Here is a 23064-nt window from a genome sequence, read left to right as displayed (position 1 = left end):
CCGCTGACAAACCCCCATGGCCAGCAGTGGGCTTTAAACTTCCCGCAGAGGGCATGTTTCCGACATCTACTCAGGCTGAGAACTGGACATCCACACCACCATTTTTAATGTTATAATGCCTCACTGTTACCTCAAGGAATAGTATGCTTTGGCCAGTCTTCCTAAAACTCTATCATCCCCCAGAACAACCACTCTGGCAGTGTAGAGTTTTTTCTGATTTGAGGCATTCTTAGTGACGAGGCCAAACTTCCTGTGCAGCGCCCCAGAATTCTTTGCTGTGGATGCCTCGCAGGTGTTTGGCGCCAAAGCAGCTGAACTTATAGCTGGAAACTTTTTCTTAATGCAAGGCTTCCTCTGCAGCTTGGGACCCTGTTTCTCGCTACCACTACTTGGGAGTTCTTCAGAGCCTGGAGGCAGGTCTCCTTCAATCCCGCTGTCTGTTGACACCACAGATATCCTTGTCTGGTCGTTGAAGCTGTCAGACTCTTCACTGGACTGTGATGCTGGTCTCGTGAAGAGAAAAAGTTCCTTCCCTTTGGACAGAAATAAAATAAACCCTGTAATTTAAGTAGGTTCAATGCTTACATTATTTTCTATTTTAAAGCATAATTTTCATACCTGAGAACTTATGAGTTCTGCTCACCCTGAGATTAGCAGGGATGGGGGAAGGGGAATGTGGCTGGATTTTTTCTCTTCCCCTGTTCCTCCATCCCAGGGAACTACTTTCTTCTTAAGTAATATTCTGTATCAGATAATAAAATAATTTCCAACCTTTGGTGTCTCTGACTTGATTTTCTGACTTAGTGTCTTTTTTTTTCATTCTCTATCCTTAGCTCTATTCCTTTCTTTGTCTTCTCTGTCTCTCTGGTGTCCTCATTCCTTTTTCTTCTCTGTTTCAGTTCTATCTCTTTCTTCATCAGCAGATCCTTTAATATTGCCTCTTCCTTCTTTTTCTGTCACCTCACTTTTTTTCCTACTTTCTCCTCTTCCTATTCATCATTCTTCCTCCTCTTTCCCTTGCACTTTCTCCTCCATTAATCAAATCTTTCCTTCTACATTATCACCCTGATTCCTCCCGCACTCCCAGAGCCTAGATCCTCTCCTCCATCTCCTGCCATCCCTTGTCCTCACTCTCTCACCTCTTCATCTTTCTCTTCCCACGGTTTACCCCTCCCCCTTGCTCTCACCTTCTCCTAATTTAACCCTTTCTCTTCCTTGATATCGCCTTCTCCCTCCCTATCTTGTTCTCCCCTCTATACTCCACCTCTTACTTTCTCCTCTCCCCTCTCTCTCAGTTCCCATTAAACTCTCTTTCTTCCCACCACTCTTGTTCTTCCCTTTCTCTCCCCCATGCCCCCCACATACTCTTCCTCTCTCGTTCTCCCCCCCCCTCCCCAACTCTTGCTCTCTTCTCTGGCTGTCCCCTCTCATCCCCCTCCCCCCCCTCCACATGCTTGTCCTCCCCTTGCTTGCCTTTTTCTTTTCCCATCCTTACTCTCCCCTCTGGCTCCCCTCACTCTCCCCTCTCACTTTCACTCCCTCCCACACACCCACACATTTTTAATCTCTCCTCTCACTGTTCCTTCCCTCCCTTTCTCCTACACACACACACTCTTGCTCTCTCTTCTCATTGCCCCTCCGGCACTTCTTCTCTCTCCTCTCATTGCCTTCCACACACTTCCTCTCTCTTCTCACTGACCTTCCCCCCAACACTTGTTCTCTGGCTCTCTTCTCAACATACATTCAGTTTTTCTCTCTTCTTCCCTTTGATCTCTCACTAACACTTTCTTTTGCCCTCTCCTCATTTATACTTTTGTCTACTCCTCTTCCTCTCCTTAACCCTACTCCATGCAAGACACTAGGAATTCTCCCCCAGGCTCATACACTATCTCCCTATCTCCATGTGGAGAAAGCCGAAGCAAGATGGTGGGAGGCAGCGTGAGCTATGGTCTGGCCTGAGGGAGGCACCACAGGTGAGGTGAGGAGGGGGAGGGGGGGACCAGGTTACCGCACGGCTGGTGAGCTGTCAGTGACTGCGAGGGAGAGAGAAGTGCTGGGTCAGGTGAGGATGGACAGGTCGCTTGTCAGTTGTCGCTGCTGTGGCTGCTGCCCCTGGGACCCTGAGTTCGCCTAGTGTTTCCACCAGCCCTTCTTACACATGCTGCCTCTCTACAAGATTTCCTTATCCAGACAAAGTAACTACTGTCCTCTGGCACAGTCATCCTTGAAAGTGAAAGCATAGTTTGACTTCCAATCTGTATTTCAAAGCCTTTTCCAATTATAATCCAATACGATAATAGTCTTATCTATTCATTTATTAAGAGGTCAATATTCAAAAAACTTTGAAACAGCTCAGTTATCCCGGATATTCAGCAGGATAAACATCTTGGTGAGCATCCCTGAATAAAGTTATCCTGCTACCTTTAGCCAGATAACTTTACATCTGACCAACTATCTTTAGTTAAAGTTATTCAGGTAAGTGTTTCCAGATAACTTGAGGCTTAACCATCTATATTCCCTGTTTGGCGAAAATATTTCAAAGCCCTCTCCTCTCCCTCTCTTCTTCTCCCCCCCCCCACAATACGAACCCTTCCACCTCTTGTAACCTCTTCAAGCCAACAGAATCATAGTATGCTATTACCGCTCCTGAACTTATCCATCACTGCTCTGACACCAACACTAGAAGCGTAAACTACCAGCATTGCTGTGGGAGGATTAGGATTGGGGTGGAGAGAAAGAGTGAGAGAAAGTAAGGTTATCAGCAGCTCAAAAAGGTCTTGTAATGTCTTTTTCACCAGCTGAGGAAGGGACAGAGGAAAGGCCATGACTGGACCCTGAGATTAGCAGAGTTGCTTACCTTTAACAGGTGTTCTCCAAGGACAGCAGGATGTTAGTCCTCACAAATGGGTGACATCATCAGAAGGAGCCCCGATGTGGAAAACTAATGTCAAAGTTTCTAGAACTTTGACTAGGCACACTGAGCATGCCCAGCATAACCTGTACCATGCGGCCACGCAAGGACCCTCTTCAGTCTCGTAACATAGAATTAAGATTAAAATAAAAAATAAAAATAGGAGAAACCCAACTCTGCAGGGTGGCGGGCAGGTTTCATGAGGACTATCATCCTGCTGTCCTTGGAGAACACCTGTATTCTCTGAGGACAAGTAGGATGGTAGTCCTCTCACATGGGTGAATACTTAGCTACAGGCTGCTCCCCAACACAAAAGGGGACCAACAAACACCTAACCAGGTGCCAATGGGCACAACACCACCAATGCTGTTGGTAACAAAGGGGGAGACAGCCTGAACCCAAACAGGCCCTAGGTTGGGAGAGTTGGGTTCTACACCTCAAACAGGTTCTGAAGAAAAGACTGCCCAAACCTGTCGCATTGACCATCCCTATCCAGACAGTAATGAGATGTGAATGTGTGGAGAGAACTTGCAGATCTCCTCCATGGGAATTACTTGCAAGTGGGCGGACGCTGCCATGGGTCTCACTGAGTAAGCCTTGACATGGCCCCCAAGATGCAGTCTCGCCTGGGCATAACAGAAGGCGATGCAATCTGCTAGCCAATTGGATATTGTCTGTTTGGCAAAGGCAACACCCAACCTATTCTTATCAAAAAAAACAAAGTTGGGCGGACTGTCTATGGGCTTCTACCGGCTCCAGATAGAAGGTTAAGGCTTGCTTGCATTCTAAACTGTGCAGTGCTTGTTTGCCTGGGAAAGAATATTGGCAGGATGATTGACTGGTTAAGATGGAAATCTGTCACCACTTCAGGCAGGAACTTAGAGTGTGTGCGCAAGCCCGCTCTGTGTGATAAAATTTAGTATAAGGTGGATAAATCACTAAGGCCTGGAGCTCGCTGACATGACTGCCACCAAAAATATGATCTTACAGGTCAGGTATTTCAGGTTACAGGTGCTCAGCAGCTCAAAAAGAGCTTTGATCAGCTAAGCTAACAGCACATTAAGGTCCTAAGACACAGCGGGAGGCCTTAGGAGAGGTTTCAACTGAAGCAGGTCCCGCAAGAAACTTACAACTATAGGCTGTACAGAGATAGGTGTACCATCTACACCATGGTGGTATGTGCCAATTGCACTCAGATGAATTCTAACAGAGTTGGTTTTCAAGCCAGTCTCTGATAGGTGTAGAAGGTAAGCAAGCAGTTTTTGTGTGGGGCAGGAGAATGGATCTAAGGCTTCTGCTCACACTACATGGAAAACCTCCTCCAGTCTGTAGGATCTTCTAGTGAAAGGCTTTCTAGAAGCCACCAGGACCCAAGACACATCTTAAAGATCAAGTTCTGCAGAATCACTCTCAACATCCAGGCTGCGAGCATCAGGGTCTGGAGGTTGGGATGGTGCAGCCTGCTCCAATCTTGTGTGATGAAATCTGGGGAAGTCCCCAGACTAATCGGTTTCTGAATGGACAACTCCTGCAGGAGTGGAAGGAAACCAGACCTGTCTCGGCCAATGAAGGGCTATGAGGATCATAATACCCCTGTCCTTGTGAAACTTCAATAGAGTCTTCGCCACTAAGGGAATCAAAAGATATGTGTACAGAAAACCCTTGCCCATGTGTTGTAGAGTGAATAACTCTCCCCTCCTCCTAGATGTGGGCTGGAATACAATTATTTTTCTTTAAAATGTTGTGATTAGTAAAGCTATGTAATACTTGATTATACCATTTCATTTGTAAATGTTATAACTTGAAAAATATAAAGAAAAAAAACAAAACAGAAAACCCTTGCCCAAATGACGGGCAAGGGCATCCATGGATGGTTTGCTGTCTGACCTGTACAGGGAGCAGAACAGAGATATCTTTTTGCTTCAGTGGGACGTGAACAGTTCTATGTTTGGGCTGCCACCATGGTCAGGCATTTTGTGAAGACCTGTGGGGTAGACGTGATCCCAAACAGCAACACCTGGTACTGGAAGTGCTGTCTTCCCACTACAAATTGGAGATACTTCCTGTGACTGGACAAGATCTCAATGTGAGTGTATGCATCCTTTAGGTCGAAGGAGCAAAGCCAGTCCACCTTTTGCAAAAGTGAGATCTAGGTGCCCAGGGAAACCATCTTGAACTTTTCCTTTTTTAGAAACTTGTTCAAGGTTCTTAGGTCTAGGATGGGATGGAATCCTCTTTGGAATCAAGAAGTACCTGGAGTAGAATCCCCATCCTCTTTGCCCTAGTGGTACGGGCTCAACCACTCTGGTCATTAAGAGGGAAGAGAGCTCCACTTGTAGTACCCCCTGATGCACTACTGGCCTCCAATGTGGGCAGGGAGGGCAATTTGACGGGAGGTCCAATAGATTCAATTGGTACCCCTGATAGACGATGACAGAACCCAATGGTCTGAGATTACACTGGGCCACTGGTTCACAAAGAACCACAGCCTGCCCTCAACTGGTCCATCATCCCGGGTACAGGCAACTGGCTTATGCTCCTTATGGCCCAGTCAAAACCCAGTCCCCAGAGTTGACTGAGGAGCTGGTTGGGGTTTGGGAGCTCTCTGCTGCCTGGAATGGCCACGGGAGCTCTGATGGTGTTGACAGGAACAGGAAGGCGAAAGAAAGACTTTATTGGCCCCAGTCTCAACAGCTTCCTGTATGAGGAGGGCAGGTCCGAAGTACTAGCGGAGAGTTGTTGGAGGGTTTCATGGTGGTCCCAAAGCTGGGCCACAGCATCCCTCAACCTATCTCTGAAGAGTTTCTCTCCAGTGCAGAACACATTAGCGAGTCTTTCCTGTACCTCTGGTTGGAGATCAGAGGCATGATGTCAGCATGTGTGAAAAAAAAGTATCCAGCTTTGCTATTCTGCGGGCACCGATTCCTGCTGCAAAGACTCTCAATACCACAAAAGGAAACTTACCCGAAATGCCGAAAACCCTGACTAGGGACACTATGGGAAGGCACTGAGAGGGACCTGGTGATAGATCGAGGAAAAAGCCCGTGAAAAACCGTGAAAAGCAAAAAGTATTCCACGAGGCAAAAAACAGCCAAAGTGAGCTCAATCACACTGTAAGGCTTACAGCTCTGCAGAAAAGAGACTGAAGAAGGACCCTACTTGGACGTGTGGTACACAGCATGCTGGGCATGCTCAGCATGCCTAGTGAAAGTTCTAGAAACTCTGACATGTTTTCTGCATCGGGGCTCCATCTAATTATGACACCCATGTGCGAGGACTATCATCCTGCTTGTCCTCGGAGAATGCAATTGTTTACATTTATTAGGAGGGGATTGAGTAGTGGGGGGGGGGGGGGGGTGGCCCAGCAGGGCCCCTTTCACATATATTGGGTAGGGGTCAGGGAATTGGGCCATCAGACCTGTGCTGCACTTTATTTTGTTTGCATTATTGCCACTTAACCTCTGAATATAGCCGGTTAAGCCTCTAGTTGTCCGGCCACATGTGGCCAGATAACCTTCGGGCTGCCTCAGAGCAAGCCTAAAGTTATTTGGCTAATTAGCCGAATATAGCTGAAAATAAGTTAGCTGGATAACTTTCCTCTGCCTTGGAACACCCCCTAAGTACCTCTTTTTATCCTGCTAAATTCTAGCCAGCTATATGATCCAAATATTCAAAAATCAGCTTTTAGCCATGTAACTCACAAAGTATTCTGCTAAATGGTTTTGAATATGGGCCCCCAACTTTTACATAGATGTGCCTCAGAGTACTTCATTTAAGAAAACATACCTGGTCAAATGATAATGTTTCATATCAGGCAATTACATTTTCAATTTTAAATTCAGAAGAAACTCTTGAAAAAAATCTACACATATTTACTGCCATTTTAACACTTACGAATCAAGTCGTCATCTGTCCACAAATAAAAATTTATGCGTGGGTTGGGCAATGGAATGCTCTGAAGTCCATTAAGTGATGTTGCACCTGAAGAAAATAGTTTAATTTATTAAACCCAAAAGGCTTGACTGGTCGAGATCAGCTCACATGGCCCGTTTTTGATCCAATCCTGCACACTATTAATATTGGCTGAGAGTATGTAACTGTCACAACATTTATAGTGAACTTCATAAGCGAGTCACAGGTGACACTGTAAATCTCAGTGGGGTACATGGTCAAAGCATTTTATATGGGTAAACGCATATTTACCTGCATAAAAATGTGTTCAAATTATTGCACGCACATACACACACACAGTGTGGGTAAAGTAGAGTTGCTTACCTATAACAGGTGTTCTCTAAGGACAGCTGGATACTTTTTTCTCACACATGCTGACATCATCGGACAGAGCCTGGGTCAGAGCCGATAATCTACAGCTTTCCAGCATGCTCTGCTTGAACATGTGTGGGACTTCCTGCATCACAGTGTCCACATGGGGTCCCTCCCAATTCAGTTTTTAGCTATTAAAATAAGAGATCCAACTCCAAGGGAAACTGGGTGAGTTTTGTGGGGACTAATTATTCTGTTGTCCTCAGAGAATATGTGTCATAGGTAAGCAACTCTACTTTCTCTGAGGACAAGCAGAATGCTCTGTTCTCACACATGTGAATGAATCCCTAGCTATAGGAATTTAAACAAGAAACAGGAACACAGCATGCCAAAAGGCCAACACTGTATTTATAGGCAACAAGCCATTTTGATAATTGTATCTCCTTTTTTAAACCCAGAACACAACCTGGAAATAATTTAAGAAACAGGCCCTGGGGGATTATGTATACCATCTCAGGATGGGGTCCCTCACACTTGGGGGTCCTAGGCCGAGGGCAGGGTTGTGATGCTACAGACTCACAATGTTCCCTTCAGGGGGCGCCTCTGAAAAGCCCTTTTTCCTGCTGGGCTTTGTGTGGCCACGTGTGACCCACCCCCAATCTGTCTCCCAAGGGTAAGGAGAAAAAGCAGGGATAAAAGTGTTATGCTAATGTCCTGTGAGGGAATGATGGTTCAAGAAGAAACCTCTGCAGTAATTAAATCTTACGATAAAAATGTTAGTAGTTTTATTTTACTAGGGTAAACAAAGAAAAAATATTTTTAAACCAGTCTGGGAATAAACAGCATAACAGATACTTGAACTCTTTCAACAAATATTTTCTCTTTAAACATGGATCTTCTAGGTGTTTGGGTAATTGCCAGGTTCTTGTGGCCTGGTTTGGCCTCTGTTGGAAACAGGATGCTGGGCTTGATGGACCCTTGGTCTGACCCAGCATGGCAATTTCTTATGTTCTTATGTTCTTATGTTCTTAACAATACTTCCAGAGAAGGCCTTTTATATACGGTATATTTAAACCAGTTATAGATTTCAAACAATTCAAACGTGTTTGGTGTAGTGCAAGTTACCTTGAAACACTTAATTATATTATTTTTCTCAAAGATATACCATGTCGAACTAAGCACCAGAAAAGTATTGTACTTGCATATCTCTTTGTTTTATTCTGTGTATATACTCAAAACTAGTATTTTTTTTTAAAAATGATTCTTTGTATTTTTTTTTCCCTTTGCAGGCTCTTCACACACAGAGTACCTTGATGTATCTTTATGCTTTTTTTTCTTTTGTGCTGCTTTACTACTGAGCTCAATAAATGGTTCTAGACTTGCCAGATCTAGTGTGCATATCCTGATTCTCGGTATGCACACAACTTTGGTGGTCCATTCAGTGGTTTTTGTGGTAGCAGGAACTTCTAGATGGAAGGTCAGATGGCAGTGGGTGTTGATCTTCCTTCCTTCTCTGACAGCCTATTCTCTGACTATACAAAATTAATAAGAGAAACTAGCTACCTGGCACCAAAAATCTTCTGCAAGCTAATTGAACTGATTTACTAACTAAGCAAAATAAAAGATAAGCAAAAATCCCTTGTCTTGAATTTCCTTAAGGGGGACAGCACACATTCAGTTTTACAAATGTCCACCTTCCCTCTACTAAGGACAGGTATAATAGCATCGCATTCCTATCCAAGACTTTATCATTAACTATCCTACCCCCTTACCTTGCAACAGGAAACCAGGATTAATTTCCAATCAAAAATCTGTTGTGCACCCTTCAGTTTTCTCATGAACACACTAACACTGATATTACAGTACTTTCCCTAACTGTCCCACTTTAAATTGGTGTCTGGATGCTCTAAGCTTTTTTTTTTTTCTTGTGGTTAGGCAAAGCCAGTGTTGCGTCTATTTTATTTCTTTTGAGCTCAACAAATCTGGAATTGCTGTAGCCAAAAGTACACTATGTGATTGCATAACAGACTGCATATCTTTCTGTTATGCCCAGACAATAACCTACCTGAGATCACACTCCAGAGAAGAAATCTGCAAAGCTGTGATGTGGAGTTCAGTCCACACATTCACATCTCATTACTATTTGGATAGGGACTCTTGATACAACAGTAGGTTGTATCAATTTGTCTTGCAAGGTCTATTTGAGGTTTAAAAATAATAAAAGAGAAAAAACAATGAAATATTTTTTTACCTGTAGCTGGTGGGGCACACATGCCCCTGAAGTGTCTGCTGACACAGGCACAGGCTGTTTGGCACATATTTACTGTATGGTTTAGGACTGGCTTGTGAAGGGCTGTCTAAGCCCTAGCACAGCTCAATTAGGAGCAAGGCTGAGAAAGCCTGACTTCTTTATTAAAAAAACCATAGTTGTTTGGTTTGTTTTTCTTCTGTAGCCATTGCTTGGGTTTAACATGAGCTATGGGAGAACCCTGCACTAGTATGCTTGGGATAAAATAAAAATCTGGAAGGCAGCCCCCTGGAAAAATTTTTGGCAGGATTGGAGCATGCTCCTTTCACCTGTGCAAGGGAGTATGGGCACATTTTTGTGAGTAGGGCATGCCCCTGTACAAAGGCTTCCAGTGTACTCAGGAGTTTGGTTCAGGCTTTACCTGTAGCTCATTGTTCTTCCTCCCTCAGCTCTCTGGATGGAGGGTGAGATAATCCTATCAATTACAGTATCCCAATGAGATGGTCTTGTGCTCTCATGAGAGTGAAATGCCCAGTGAAATGCCCAGCGTAGGAATACCAGGGGTGTAAGGTGACTTGCCCCTAGGGATTTTTGAGATACCATAGCTGTTATAAAAAATGTCACAGATTAATTAGAAGTGATTTGCACCTGTGCCATGGAACGATGAAGGTTAGTGAGCACAAAAACATTTATGAGGACTCTTAAAAAGAGCACTACTTTTGTGATATCACCAGAGCAGGGATCTTCTCTCTGGGGGTCAAAGAGATTTTTGAAAATGGTGTGACTGAATTAGGACGGATGTGCTGTACTGGCTGTTAGGGTTTTGAGGTGTTTGGGTGGATTCATAGGTACTGTGGCAGATGACCAGGCCCACAGGGAGGAGCACCGTGGGGAGCCACAGTACTGGGCTAAACTCAGGGCGCACAAACACTGAATTGTCTTTTATTAAACAGCAGATGTAAGCCACCAGAGGTGGCAGTAGTGACCAGGTTCTGAAGTAGCAGTCCAGGGACCCTCGGCAGAGGGACCCTTCTCCCCAAGTTGGTATAGGGAGGTTCCGGTGTAGGGTTCCCAGCACGGCAAAGCTGTAGATGGGATAGACTGAGAATTAGATTACTCACTAGATGGTAGCTGTGATGTAGAAGGTTTCCACCAAGCAGAAGTAGATGGTTCCAGGCATCGAGGCAGGGAGAGCAGGCCCTCGAGGAGCGAGTACCTGATCCCAGTAAGGCACTTGATAGAAGAAGAAGGGGCCCCCGAGGAGCGTTTACCCAGGTTAGTAGTTACCCTGAAGGGCAGAGGGAAAGCTTCCAGTGGCTGCATGGAAGCGGCAGAGCAACATAGACCGGAGGAGTCCAATCCGAACCCAGTCCTTGCTAACTCGATTAGCTAGCAAATGCGGGCAAGCTAAATACCTAGATGTTGTGACATCACTTGAGGGGGATGCCCCCGAAGTTCGTTCCAATGCTCGAATAAAGATGTGGGTAGTGCGCATGCACGCACCCTAGTAGGACCTTGGGAGGAACATGGCAGGAGGCAACGCCATAGCCGTTCTGGGGACGCTGGAGAGGGCAGCTTGCAGATGCGGCGGTAGCCATTTTCCCAAGGTAAGCGGGAGGAGCCGAGAACAAGGTGAGGCATACGGGGCGAAGCCATCTTAGAACGACGGACACAACAGTACCCCCCTTCAAAGGGCGCCCTCCAGGCTTCCTACCTGGTCTTGGTTTCTGACGATGCATTCTGTGGAATTGTTGAAGCATTTCTTTATCCATGCTATTTGCTTGAGGTTCCCAAGAGTTATTTTCCGGTCCAGAACCCTCCCATGACAGGAGATATTCCTATACTCTGCCTCACTTCCTGACATCAAGGATAGCGTCTACCTTGTATTCGATGTCTTCTTCTGCATCAGGTGTCTTAGTTGAAAACTCACTAAGAATTAATGGTTTCAATAGTGAGACATGGAACGCATTATGAATCTTCAATGCTGGTGGTAGTTTTAGACTATAGGTAAGAGTACCAAGTCGTCATAGAATGGGGAAGGGTCCGACGAAGTGAGGAGCAAAATGAGCTGAAGGTAGCTTGAGTCTTAGGTATTTAGTAGACAGGCATACTTTGTCACCAGGCTGAAATTCTGGAGCCTTGACGTAATGAATATCGTAGCTTTTCTTTGCTCTTTGTCCTGCTTTGTGAAGTATCTCTTGAGTTTTAGTCCAAAGTTGTTTAATCTTTGTGGCAGTGGATAGAGCTGCCGGGGAAGACACTGAAAGTGGAAGAGGTAAGGGTGGAGCTGGTAGTCGTCCGTAGACCACTTCAAATGGTGTTGATCCAGTAGATGTTGCTGGATGAGAGTTGATGGCGAATTCAGCCCAGGACAACAGTTCAGCCCAGTCATTTTGACGTGAGCCAACATAGGCCCGAATGAACTGTTTGAGGGTTCTATTCATTCTCTCTATTTGCCCGTTTGACTGAGGATGGTATTCAGAGGTGAAGTCGAGAGAGATATCAAACTTCTTGCACAATGCCTTCTAGAACTTGGCTGTGAATTGAGTTCCTCTGTCTGAGATGATGTGCTTAGGCATCTCATGTAGGCGAAAGATGTGAGCTATAAAAAGTATTGCTAGTTCTATAGCTGAGGGCAAGCCAGGGAGAGCCACGAAGTGAGCCATCTTTTAGAAACGATCCACTGTTACCCAGATGGTGTTGTTTCCTCCTGAAAGTGGTAAGTCTACTACAAAGTCTGTAGCAATGTGGGTCCAGGGCTCGTCTGGCACTGGCAGAGGTTGGAGAAGGCCTCAAGGATGGCCGGTTGGCAGTTTATGTCTAGCACAATTGGTACATGAGGCAATGTAGGAGAACGTGTCTTCCTTCATGGTGGGCCACCAGTAGTACCTCTGTAATTTTGCTAGGGTTCTGCATTGACCAGGGTGTCCAGCCAGTTTAGAGTCGTGAGCCCAAGCTAATAGCTTTTTCCTTTGATTCTTGGGTACAATGGTCTTACCTGCGGGTACAGGGTGAGTAGCTGACAAGATAACTTTCTTCGGGTCAATGATGTGTTGAGGTTCCTCTGGTACGTCCTCGGAGAGGAATGAGCGAGATAGGGCATCTGCTCTGACGTTCTTATCTCCAGGGCGGTATTTCAGCACAAAGTCAAACCTGTTAAAGAACAGGGACCATCTCGCTTGCCTATGGTTTAGGCGTTGAGCGTGGCGGAGGTACTCCAGATTCTTGTGATCTATGAAGACTGTGATCTGATGTTGCGTACCTTCAAGCCAGTGTCGCCATTCTTTGAATGCCATCTTTATTGCCAGTAATTCCTAATCCCCTATGCCATAGTTCTTCGCTGGCGAGAAGCGACGGGAGAAAAATTAGCATGGGTGTAGAGTCTTGGAATCACCGGACTGGCTTAACACGACCCCTATGCCCACATCAGAGGCATCTACGATGAAAGGCCAGTTCGGATCCAGATGTCAAAGACATGGCTTGCTTGAAAAGGCATCTTTCAATTTCAGGAATGCTGTTACTGCCTCCGGAGACCAATTGGCGACATTGGCACCTTTCTTGGTTATTGCTGTCAACGGGACAGTTAGTGAGGGGTAGTTCTTGATGAAAGTTCTGTAATAATTCATAAATCCCAGGAAACGTCTGAGAGCCTTGAGACCTTGCTCTCCAGCTTCTGTGGGTCCATTTGAAAGCCTTGATTGGAAACAATGTACCCTAAGAAAGGCACTGATTCCTTGTGGAACTTGCATTTTGACAGCTTGACGTATAAGCGGTTCTCGCAGAGTCTTTACAATACCCTTTTTACATCTTCTAGATGAGTGTTCATGTCTTGGGAAAAGATCAAGATGTCATCCAAGTACACGACGACACATTTATAGAGTAGATCTACGCGGATGTCGTTCATTAAGTTTTGGAAGACAGCCGGGACATTGCACAGTTCGAAGGGCATCACTAGATATTCGGTGCTCATCCCAGGTATTGAAGGCTGTCTTCTATTTATCGCCAGAGCGAATGCAAACTAGATTGTAGGCTCCCTTGAGATCAAGCTTGGATAATATCTTGCCTCCCTGTAGTCTGTCAAATAGCTCTGAGATGAGTGGTAAGGGATAGCGATCTTTCACAGTGATCTTGTTTAGACCTCTGTAGTCAATGCATGGACGCAATGTTCCGTCCTTCTTCCCCACAAAGAAGAAGCCTGCGCTGGCAGGAGACTTGGAGGATCGTATGAAACCTTTCTGGAGATTCTCCTGTATGTATTCATAGCCTTGTTCTCTGCCACGGAGAGAGGGTAAACTCTTCCTTTGGGTGGTTCAGTGTTAGGCTTCAAATTGATGGCACAGTCGTAGGCTCTGTGTAGAGGAAGTATGTCTGCAGCTTCTTTGGAAAACACATCTTGAAAAGATGCATACTGAGGCGGCAACCCAGGCATCAGTGGGGTAGTAGGCATGCAGGGTATAGGAGAGACCTCCATTAGACATCTACCCTGGCACTCTGGACCCCAACGTGAAAGCTCCAGAGTAGCCCAATTGAATTGAGGCATATGCTGCTGCAGCCATGGTAGCTCCAGTACTATAGGGTGCATAGCCTTCTCTAGTACAAAGAAGGAGATAGTTTCTGAGTGAAGAGCACTGGTCTGTAAGCTCACTGGTTCGGTGAGCTGAGTTACTTCGCCTGGTAACGGCGGCTCCCCATGAATTGAAGCTAGGAGTAGTGGAGTCGTCATGGTGGTAGTGGAAATCCGCAAGTGCTCCACTAATCGTTTCAAAATGAAGTTGCCTCCTGCCCCTGAATTCACTAGGGCAAGAGTCTGGTATTCTAAAGGTCCGCAGATTAAGGATACAGGAAGAGAGAGTGAAGGAGAGGGTGCAGTTAGACCTAAGAAGAGTCCTCCCGCAGGACTTAGGTGTGCTAGTTTCCCGGACATATAGGGCATGTTTGTACAGCATAGCCAGCCTGGCCACAATACATGCATAGTCCCAACCTATAGACCGTCACTTCAGGCAGTGTAACTTCTTTACCTGTGGTGGTAGATGCATTCATCTGTGCGTGCAACTGATTAAATGCAGCAGTCAAAGTCAAAGGGCTCCAGCATGTTCTCCGTGAAGCCTACAATCTGGTCCGCATTAAACCTGGGGAAGAATGGAAGACCGCCTTTAACACGCGTGATGGCCACTATGAATACTTAGTGATGCCATTTGGCCTATGTAATGCACTCATTGCCTGGAGGTTTGCCACGTCCTGCAACACCTGCAAGAACATTGCCTTTTCGCCAAATTGGAAAAATGCCTTTTTGAACCGGAGTCTCTCCCTTTCCTGAGCTTCATTGTCTCCACTACAGGATTCCATATGGACCCCAAGATGGTTGCAAGTATCCGGGACTGGCCATGGCCCGTGGGGGTCCGCACCCTCCAGCGTTTCCTTGGCTTCGCCAATTTCTATCGACATTTCATTCCCCACTACTTGCACATCGTAGCACCCCTTACCGCCCTCACAAAGAAGCGGACCAACGCCAGACATTGGCCTCCCAAGGCGCTCCAAGCAATTGAGAAACTAAAACAGGCCTTTCTCTGCGAGCCCTGCCTCCATCACCCCAACCTCTCATGTCAATTTGTGGTGGAGATAGACTCCTCTGATACTGCGGTAGGGGCTGTTCTCAGCCAGCATTCCAACAACGAGGCCTTGTTGCTGTGTTCCTATTTTTCGCTCAAGTTCACGGCAGCAGAGAAGAACTACAACAAGGAGACAAGGAGCTCTTGGCGATCAAGATGGCGTTCAAGGAGTGGCGGCAATGGCTTGAGGAAGCACAGCACCCCATCACAAGTTATACTGATCATAAGAACCTGGAGTACCTCAGCCAAGCTCAACGCCTGAACCCCCGCCAGGCCCACTGGTCACTGTTCTTCAGCTGTTTCAATTTCTCTCTGTGGTACCGACCAGCCTCTAAGAATGCCAGAGCTAACACCCTCTCCAGGCTCTATGAAACAGAGGATGTGCCCGTCGAACCCCAATACATTTTGGATCCTGCCAAAGGTCTTCTAACCGCCACCTATATGGTGCCCCTGGGGAAAACAGTAGTTCCTCTTCACCTTTGTCGGAAGGTCCTGGACTGGGCGCATGACTCCCTAACTGCCAGTCATCCCGGCAGGGCTCACATCCTGGAGCTTCTATCCCGCTACTACTGGTGGCCACAGATGGAACGTGACGTCCAGGCTTACGTCGACTCCTGCCCAACCTGCGCCCTGCAGAAACCTCTGCCTGGACACCACTGGGGTCACTTGCAACCGTTGCTGGTGCCCAAAGAAATGTGTGCCCAAGCTTGCTCAGCTGTTCACTCAGCACATCTTCCGCCTCCGTGGTCTCCCACAACACATAGCTTCTGACCGCAGGCCCCAGTTTACGGCAAAGTATTGGCACTCCCTGTGTAAAACATTCGGGATATAGCTGAAGTTCACATTGGCATTTCACCCTCAGGGGAATGGGCAGGCCGAATGAATTAACCAGACCCTGAAAACCTTTCTCCGCTTTTTTATCTGGAGCAGACAGGACGATTGGGCCGCCCTGTTACCCTGGGCAGAATTCTCCCATAACCTGCACATCCATTCTGCAATGGGAGCTTCTCCATTCCAACAGTGCCCTCTCCTGTGGCCTAGCTCACTGCCCAGCAACTCCACTCACTGTGGGACTCCACCCAGATTAATCTCCAGTGAGCTGCTGATGCAGCCAAGAGAGGGTCTGACAAACACCTCTGCCCAGCTCCCCTCTTTAAGCCGGGAGATTGAGTATGGGTGAGCACTCACCATATCCATCTTCGAGTGCCCTCTATGAGGTTGGCACCTAAATACATTGGTCCATTTACAGTAAGTGAACGCCTGGGCCCGGTCTCCTACTGTCTATGCATGCCCTCTAGTTTGAAAATACACAACGTATTCCATGTCTCCTTGTTGAAGCCACTGGTGCTCTCTTCGCTCCACCATAAGCCACCAGATCCCCTAGACATTGCCGCAGAAGAAGACCAGGTCCACCAGGTCAAGGATGTATTGGATGTGAGACGCATCCACAGTCACTGGGAATACCTGATTTCTTGGGAGGGATTTGGACCAGAGGAGAACACCTGGGAGCCCGCCTCGAATATCCTGGACAAATCCCTCCTCCAACAGTTCCACCAGGCACACCCCAGCAAACCTGGTCCTTCTGTGAGGGGGCGTAAAAGGGGGTCTGTCCACGGCTTCCTCTGACTTCCGCCTGCCTCGACCCGGACCTCCTGACGCCGCCTCTTTGCCTCTTCGACTCTCGGTGAGAAGACCCACACCTAAATCCTGCCAGCTGTCCCTCAGTGGTGGCTCCACGCCTCGTCCCGGTTCAAGGGTCCACACCGCCAACATAGACGTTTGTAGGGTACATTTTCATTTGTTGTCTGGCCAACAAAGTAAGCCATATAAACTTATCTTTTAGCAGGATATTCAGTGACACAGTCATAGCACTGAATATACCCAACAATATTAAAGTTAGTTGGTTAAGTTTATCTGGATAACTTCAGGACTGTTCTATGGTACCAGAATTAGCTGGATAAGTTATCCATCTAACTCTGTATATTGGAGTTAGCCAAATAATTTTTCTGACTAACTTAACTTCACCCTAGAATACTTCTATGTTATCTGGCTAAATTTTAGCCAGATAATGAGTTGTTTTGCTAAAATGTTGCCAGATAAATGTACAAAATATTAAAAAAACAGCATTTAGCTGGATAGCATGAGGGGAGACCTATTGACTCCTGATCAGAGTAGTTCTCAGATTCATAATTATATCCCCAGGAAAGCTTAGACTCCCTCTCAGGATATGATGAGGGAACAGTCTGAGTCTGAGTCTGCACTTGACTAACAGCCAAGACAGTCATGATTCACCATCTTGTCTAGAGCACAACCATCCATCTCTGCAGGATGCTTGGAAGAATCTATGCTACAGCCAATATGTCCATGCTCTCAACACTGCGCATCAATGGTAAATAATGCTGATGCATCTTGGCCTTTGCTTGATGTATTTATCCCCAATGCCAGTACCAATTGTGATGTAGTGCAGCACTGCCGAGAGCAGGAACTGACAAGACACCATAAGGCGGCGGGTAATACCAGAGCCAGTCAGCAGGGGGCCCAGGTGAAGATGAGAAAGACTACACTTCCCAGGTTCCCTGAACCAGCACCTGACCCCTGGCTGGAAAGTGAGCAGGAACAGGTGGAGGAAATAGGGACTGATCCCTATGACTCAGCAGAGTCCATGGAAGCTGAGGAAGAGGGCGTGCCGCCGTGGTGGAGCTGGCCACAAAAGCCCGGTGCCTCAGAGTCAGGGGGGAGGAGATGGAAGTAAGCTGGGGAGAGGAAAGCTCCAGCTGTTCCTCTATGGAGGTGGAATAACCATGAGGTTGGGGGATGGTAAATCCTGTGTTGGAAAATGGATGTATGAGAAAGGTTGGAAGGGAATTGTGGTTTTAAAGTGTTTAACTCTGGGCTTGTTAAGTAGAACCTAAGCGGTTAGGCTTGGGGCTTGTAAGGACAACCAGGCATTATTACAGGACTGCAGCCAGTGAGGCTACAGGACCACATTAAACCCTTTTTTGATAAAGACCCTTTTTCTGTGTACTGTTTGGGAGTGCCAGGACTAGGCCTGGCACTCTGACTAGAGACTTTGAGGAGTCCATAGCAGCGGCGTGCAGAAGCTGTACGAGGGGACAGACATGGGTGTATGAGCAGAGAGGGATTCCTGAAGCCCAGCAAGGCCCACACAAGAGTGCTGAGCGGAAGGGCGTGATCGTGACACAATGAAGCAGAGGATACTCAGTTTCCCTGGCCCTTACTTGATTTCGATGAAGCTTGAAGCTTTCAATGCACCATCAGTGTCCAGTGCAACTACTGGGCCTTTTGATACCAATATCCCTGATACCGATGGATCAGACTTATCTGACCTAAAAAGCTTTTCCACAAGTTCCAAGTGGGTCCATCGTCCTCTGGAGTCATATGTTTGCAGGTGCTACAACCAAAGATGTTGTTCTCATCCACCAAGCATACCAGACATACACTATGTGGTCTGTAATGTACCAGGGGCACTTTTGATGAAAAATTGCTGAAGCAAAATCAAATGACTGAATTTTGTCAAAAACAAAAGACCACCTGATGCTCTTGATGCACTGGGCTGTGCAGAGAGCTGATGCACAAAAAGATGGTAACTTTAAAATGAGCACAAATGCGCCCACGTACATGTTTATGTGGTCGTGAACACACATATGCTGTAATTTTAAATCGACCGCACAAGTGCTCACGTATAATATAAAATACGCCTAGCATGTGTATGTGTGCTCCACATTTTAGGCAGTCACACAAGGAAACATTTTTACATATCTTTTCTTAGTATATGTTGGCTTTTGCACATGCAAATGAGCATATTTTAAAACATGCATGTGTGAAGGAAATAACCAGTTTGCCCATTTAGCCAACCAGTTTGCCCAATCAGTCTCTAGGTTATCAAGACCTAGGTTCTTCAGCCTACACTGCCCTCAGTTACCCCAGACCTTTCACCCAGTCAGTTTTTGGCTACAATGAGTTTTTTTCAGACTTACCCCTGAAAGTAAATAAGCACAGGTAACAGCCTGATGCACACTGCATTTGCCGGTTTTAAAATCAGGATTTATGTACGAAAATGTTGGCCCTGCCCCAGAATGGCCCTGACCCGCCCTTAACATGTCCCTTTTTTACAAGCATTTTGTAGCTCGCGCACATACACATATGTGCACATCATTTGCCAGTTTTAAGATAACAGTTGCTTGCCCTTGGCCCATCAGATTATCTTTAAGCATATTCCTGGTTCCTGCATAAAAAACTATGAAGTAAATCAGGTGACTTCAATGTGCGGAGATCTTTTTCCTCTCATGTCTTTTTACTAAAGTTGTATTTCCTTTTCTTGTTTTTTGAAATAATTTTTTATGATGTAACTGTGTATGGTTTTACTGTAAGCCATCTCGGGCATCTCCTGTAGAGAGCAAGATAAAAGGGTTCTTAAATAAATAAAATAAATACACCTGTGTATATTGGTCTTTTCACGTCAAGCAACTCTTAAAATTTACCCCAAAGCGAGTAAACTTCAAAACACTTGAAAACCTAAGGGACTCTTACCTAGAGGAAAAGAAATACTCAAACTGGGAGGGGGCCAGAAAGAAACAGCTTTCTGAAGCAATTTATTTCATAAGAGGAAAAAAAGTGAGGAAAGCTCAACAAAAAGTAACCATTCGGCTCTGCAGAAAAAAACACGACTGGGAGGGGCCCCGAGAGGACGCCATGACATGGAAGTCCTACAGATGCTCAAGTAAAGCATGCTACAGAGCCTTAGAGCTGTACATTATCGGCTTCATCCGATGACATCATCATGTGTGAAGACCATGCATCCTGCCTGTCCTGGGAAGAAAATTATGTGTGCTGTTCACTGCACTGTACTTTCACCTGCACCAAGAAAGGGGTGAGGACAAATTGAGGGGGGGGGGGGAGGGGGGGGAAGGGACACAAAGTCAGTGTAGTGAATCCCTTTTCATATCACTCTGCATACTTTCTCAGCATGCACTTTGTGCCTGGTTCAATGCAGGTGCAAAGTACACTGAAACTTTGCGCCCTCGTTGTGCACATTGGTGAGATTTTTAATGTGAAGCTCTGCAAGGAATTTCCCTTTGAGCTTGGCTTCTCAATCCGCTATCATTATTGCCCAGACGGTTAAGCAAGCAGTACTTAGCTATGGTGGTGGCCTGTACACTTGACCATTCAGGGCCTGATTTACTAAGTTGTTTTTCCTATGGACACCCAGTGGGTGAAAAGCTTTAGTAAACTGGACCTTATCGAGTCTGCTCGTCTCCTTGGCCAATGATACTTTGAATCTGTTTTTCAGGCTGCTCTGATGCCGGCTCTCTGTTTAACTGCTCCATGCTTGGTTTGTGCTTGTAAGAATGCATATACCAGTATTCTTCCCATGCTCTAAGCCAGTGTAAAAACTGGAAAATGTGTGGTGCACAGAAACTTTACTGTGATCTGCTGATGGCGCATGATAGGCAGCTCAGCATGTTTCCTTCACACTCTTTTGGAGCCCATTTACACAGTCAAGATGAAGGCACAGAATACACTGCCTGGTTATTCCTCTGACTTCATCCCAGACACTTAATACACTCTAGGACAGAACCTGGGTCCACAATGCCTGTTGTAAATAAAGTACTCAACTTACAAATATTATTCCAAGGCACATTTTGGATCGTATGTTTTGGGAATGAGGGATCATGTTATAAAGCTCTACTTAAATACACTGGAGTGCTTTTTCTTTTGCTGTGCTAAAAATGGTCTTTTTTTTTTTAACCCACCAGGTTCCTATTGAACTTACAGCTCAGTTGGAAATTGGATCTTGACTGGGATCTGGTGCTATAAGCATTTACAACTATCTTCCCTATTTTATATCTTCCTCCCCACTCTCCCGCCCCCCCCCCCCCCCCCCCCCCCCCATACATAGATCTGGTCACTGCAGTGAGAATCCTGGGCTATGGGCCATTCAAGCCCAGATTTAGGCATAGGCACTATAGGCAAATGCCTCTGGTGCCAAATTTATAAGGACACCAGAGCATTACTGTTATTTTCATATTGATGTCTAATTCTGCTCTACTGGGCTGTTAATGGTGTAGAAGACCTGGCTCCAGCCCGCCAGCTCTTGAAAAAAAATCAGTGTGGGACCTTCTTGCCAGCCCTGCCTTTCTTATGGGTTTCCATGGTAACAGGAAGTCCTGTGGGACGGAGGGGCAGGCCACCACAGGAACCGTGACCATACAAAACCTGGTAGGCCCCATGCTAAATTCTTTTTTCTGGAGTTGTAGCTGCTGCGGATCCAGATCACGCTACAGGACAAATTGGGCAGTGACTTGAGTGTGAGGAGGTGATGTCTGAGAGGGGAAGATATTGGTAGGTGATCTGTATCTTGTGACTTTTTGGGTGTGGGGGATATTCCCTACTCACCCTTTGATTATTTTGGAGGGGGTCAAAGGTTCTGTGTAAGGACATCCCCCCTCACCTTTGGAGGTCATTCTCTCCACACCCCGATTGCCTATGGGCGTCCACCATTTTAACTCTGGGCCATGCCCCAGGGTTCCTTCTAGAATCCTGCAATCATGGGTCCTGAATCTGGTCACTAGGTGTTGCCCTTAAGCAAGGACTATGACTGCTCCCCTCCCAGAAGCATTCTCAGCCCAGCCGATCCAAGAAATGGAAAACGCGACCATGCCAGCCCATTCATCTTCTTTCCATGGGGAAGGAGGGGAAGGGGGGGGGGGCTCCATTTTTATACCTCTTATCCTCTTCATTGTCATTACTGTAGCCAGAGTTATTTTGGCTAGGGGTTACAGTCCATGACTCCCTTTGGAACCCAGTCTGTAATCATCCTGAAACTAGCAAGGAAGTGTCAAAGTTGTGCAAAATGAAAATTCTTTTAACCCAGCTGAGGAAATAAACTCCAAATGCAATGCAAGAAAGTTAGTCACCCTAATTCTAAGAGACCTGTGTTGAATTGTCAAATATAGCCTCTTTACCTTGTGCTGAGGGACAGATTAACTGGTCATAGATCTTCTTCAGTCTTTCGGCATGTATGCTCCTTTCTGCATTTGGTTCTTCTCCTGTAAACTCAACTGCAGCTACTACTTCTTGAAAACAGTTCTCGAGTACATCGATGGGTTTGTCCTATCATAGAGATAAGTTGTTAATAGCCTGAGAGTGTTGAGATAACAATCAGTGGGGCCGATGCAATACAGTGTGCTCAGCCAAGCACACTGTATAACCAGCAGTGGGACGCGGATTGAATAGGCGCTAATGAATCCCCTAATGCAATAAGGGGATTATCGCATATTCAACGCGTGTCCAACGCAGAGTGAGTCTAATAGCGCTAATCCCATGCAAATGCACTGGAGCAGGCATTAATTGCTGAGCGCTCCTTAAACCAGTACAGTTAAGTAGGAGGAAAAACAAACTTAAATAAAGTTAAAGAACAAAAAAAAAACAAAATCACTGGCAGTTGGGTGCAGGAAACAGAAGCTTGAATGACAAGCGTCTGTTTCTGAACCCCCTGGCTGTGCGGTGTTTAGGAAAACCGACGCCGATAAACTCGGTGTCGGTTTTCTTAACTGTTGGTCTGCCGACGCCAAACAGGTTCGCGTTAGCAAGCAACCCTAGCGCCTCCTTACTAACGTGACCCCCTAATTTAAATATTGCATGATGCCCCTCCTCGGGGGAGCTTGGGGCGCATTAAGAAAGCGGGCGCTGACTGTACAGCGCCCCCTTTCTACGCAAATTGCATCAGTCCCAATAATAGCAGAGCGTGTCATCCATTGCTCCTACCATGTGACAGGGGCCGACCAATGGCACCGATAGCCCGTCACACAGTAAGAGCAAAGGGCCATTGGTGCCATTTTGATTAGTGGCAGCCGACAGCCCGAGAGTGGGAGATCACTCCCGGGACCTCGCTGGACCACCAGGGACTTTTGGTAAGTCTTGGGGGGTGGGGGGTCAGGCAAGTCTTGGGGAGTCGGGAAGGTGGGGGTTGCAATTAATAAAATTTGAAGGGTTGGGGTGGGTATAGGGTT

The 23064-nt window shown here is 46.3% G+C and overlaps 1 protein-coding gene across 1 annotated transcript in view; it reads right to left on the bottom strand.

The window, feature by feature from the left end:
- PIK3R6 (phosphoinositide-3-kinase regulatory subunit 6) overlaps window positions 1-23064 on the bottom strand; it is a 276075-nt gene that overhangs the window by 87718 nt on the left and 165293 nt on the right. The window contains 3 exon segments of the mRNA XM_029600333.1: window positions 131-533; window positions 6806-6892; window positions 22018-22165. Of these exon segments, the coding sequence (XP_029456193.1) occupies window positions 131-533; window positions 6806-6892; window positions 22018-22165 (638 nt within the window).

This window comes from Rhinatrema bivittatum, chromosome 4, assembly GCF_901001135.1.
Source record: "Rhinatrema bivittatum chromosome 4, aRhiBiv1.1, whole genome shotgun sequence".
NCBI lineage: Eukaryota > Metazoa > Chordata > Amphibia > Gymnophiona > Rhinatrematidae > Rhinatrema > Rhinatrema bivittatum.
Note: the sequence above shows the minus strand (reverse complement) of the source record. Positions and strands in the feature narration are given on the sequence as shown.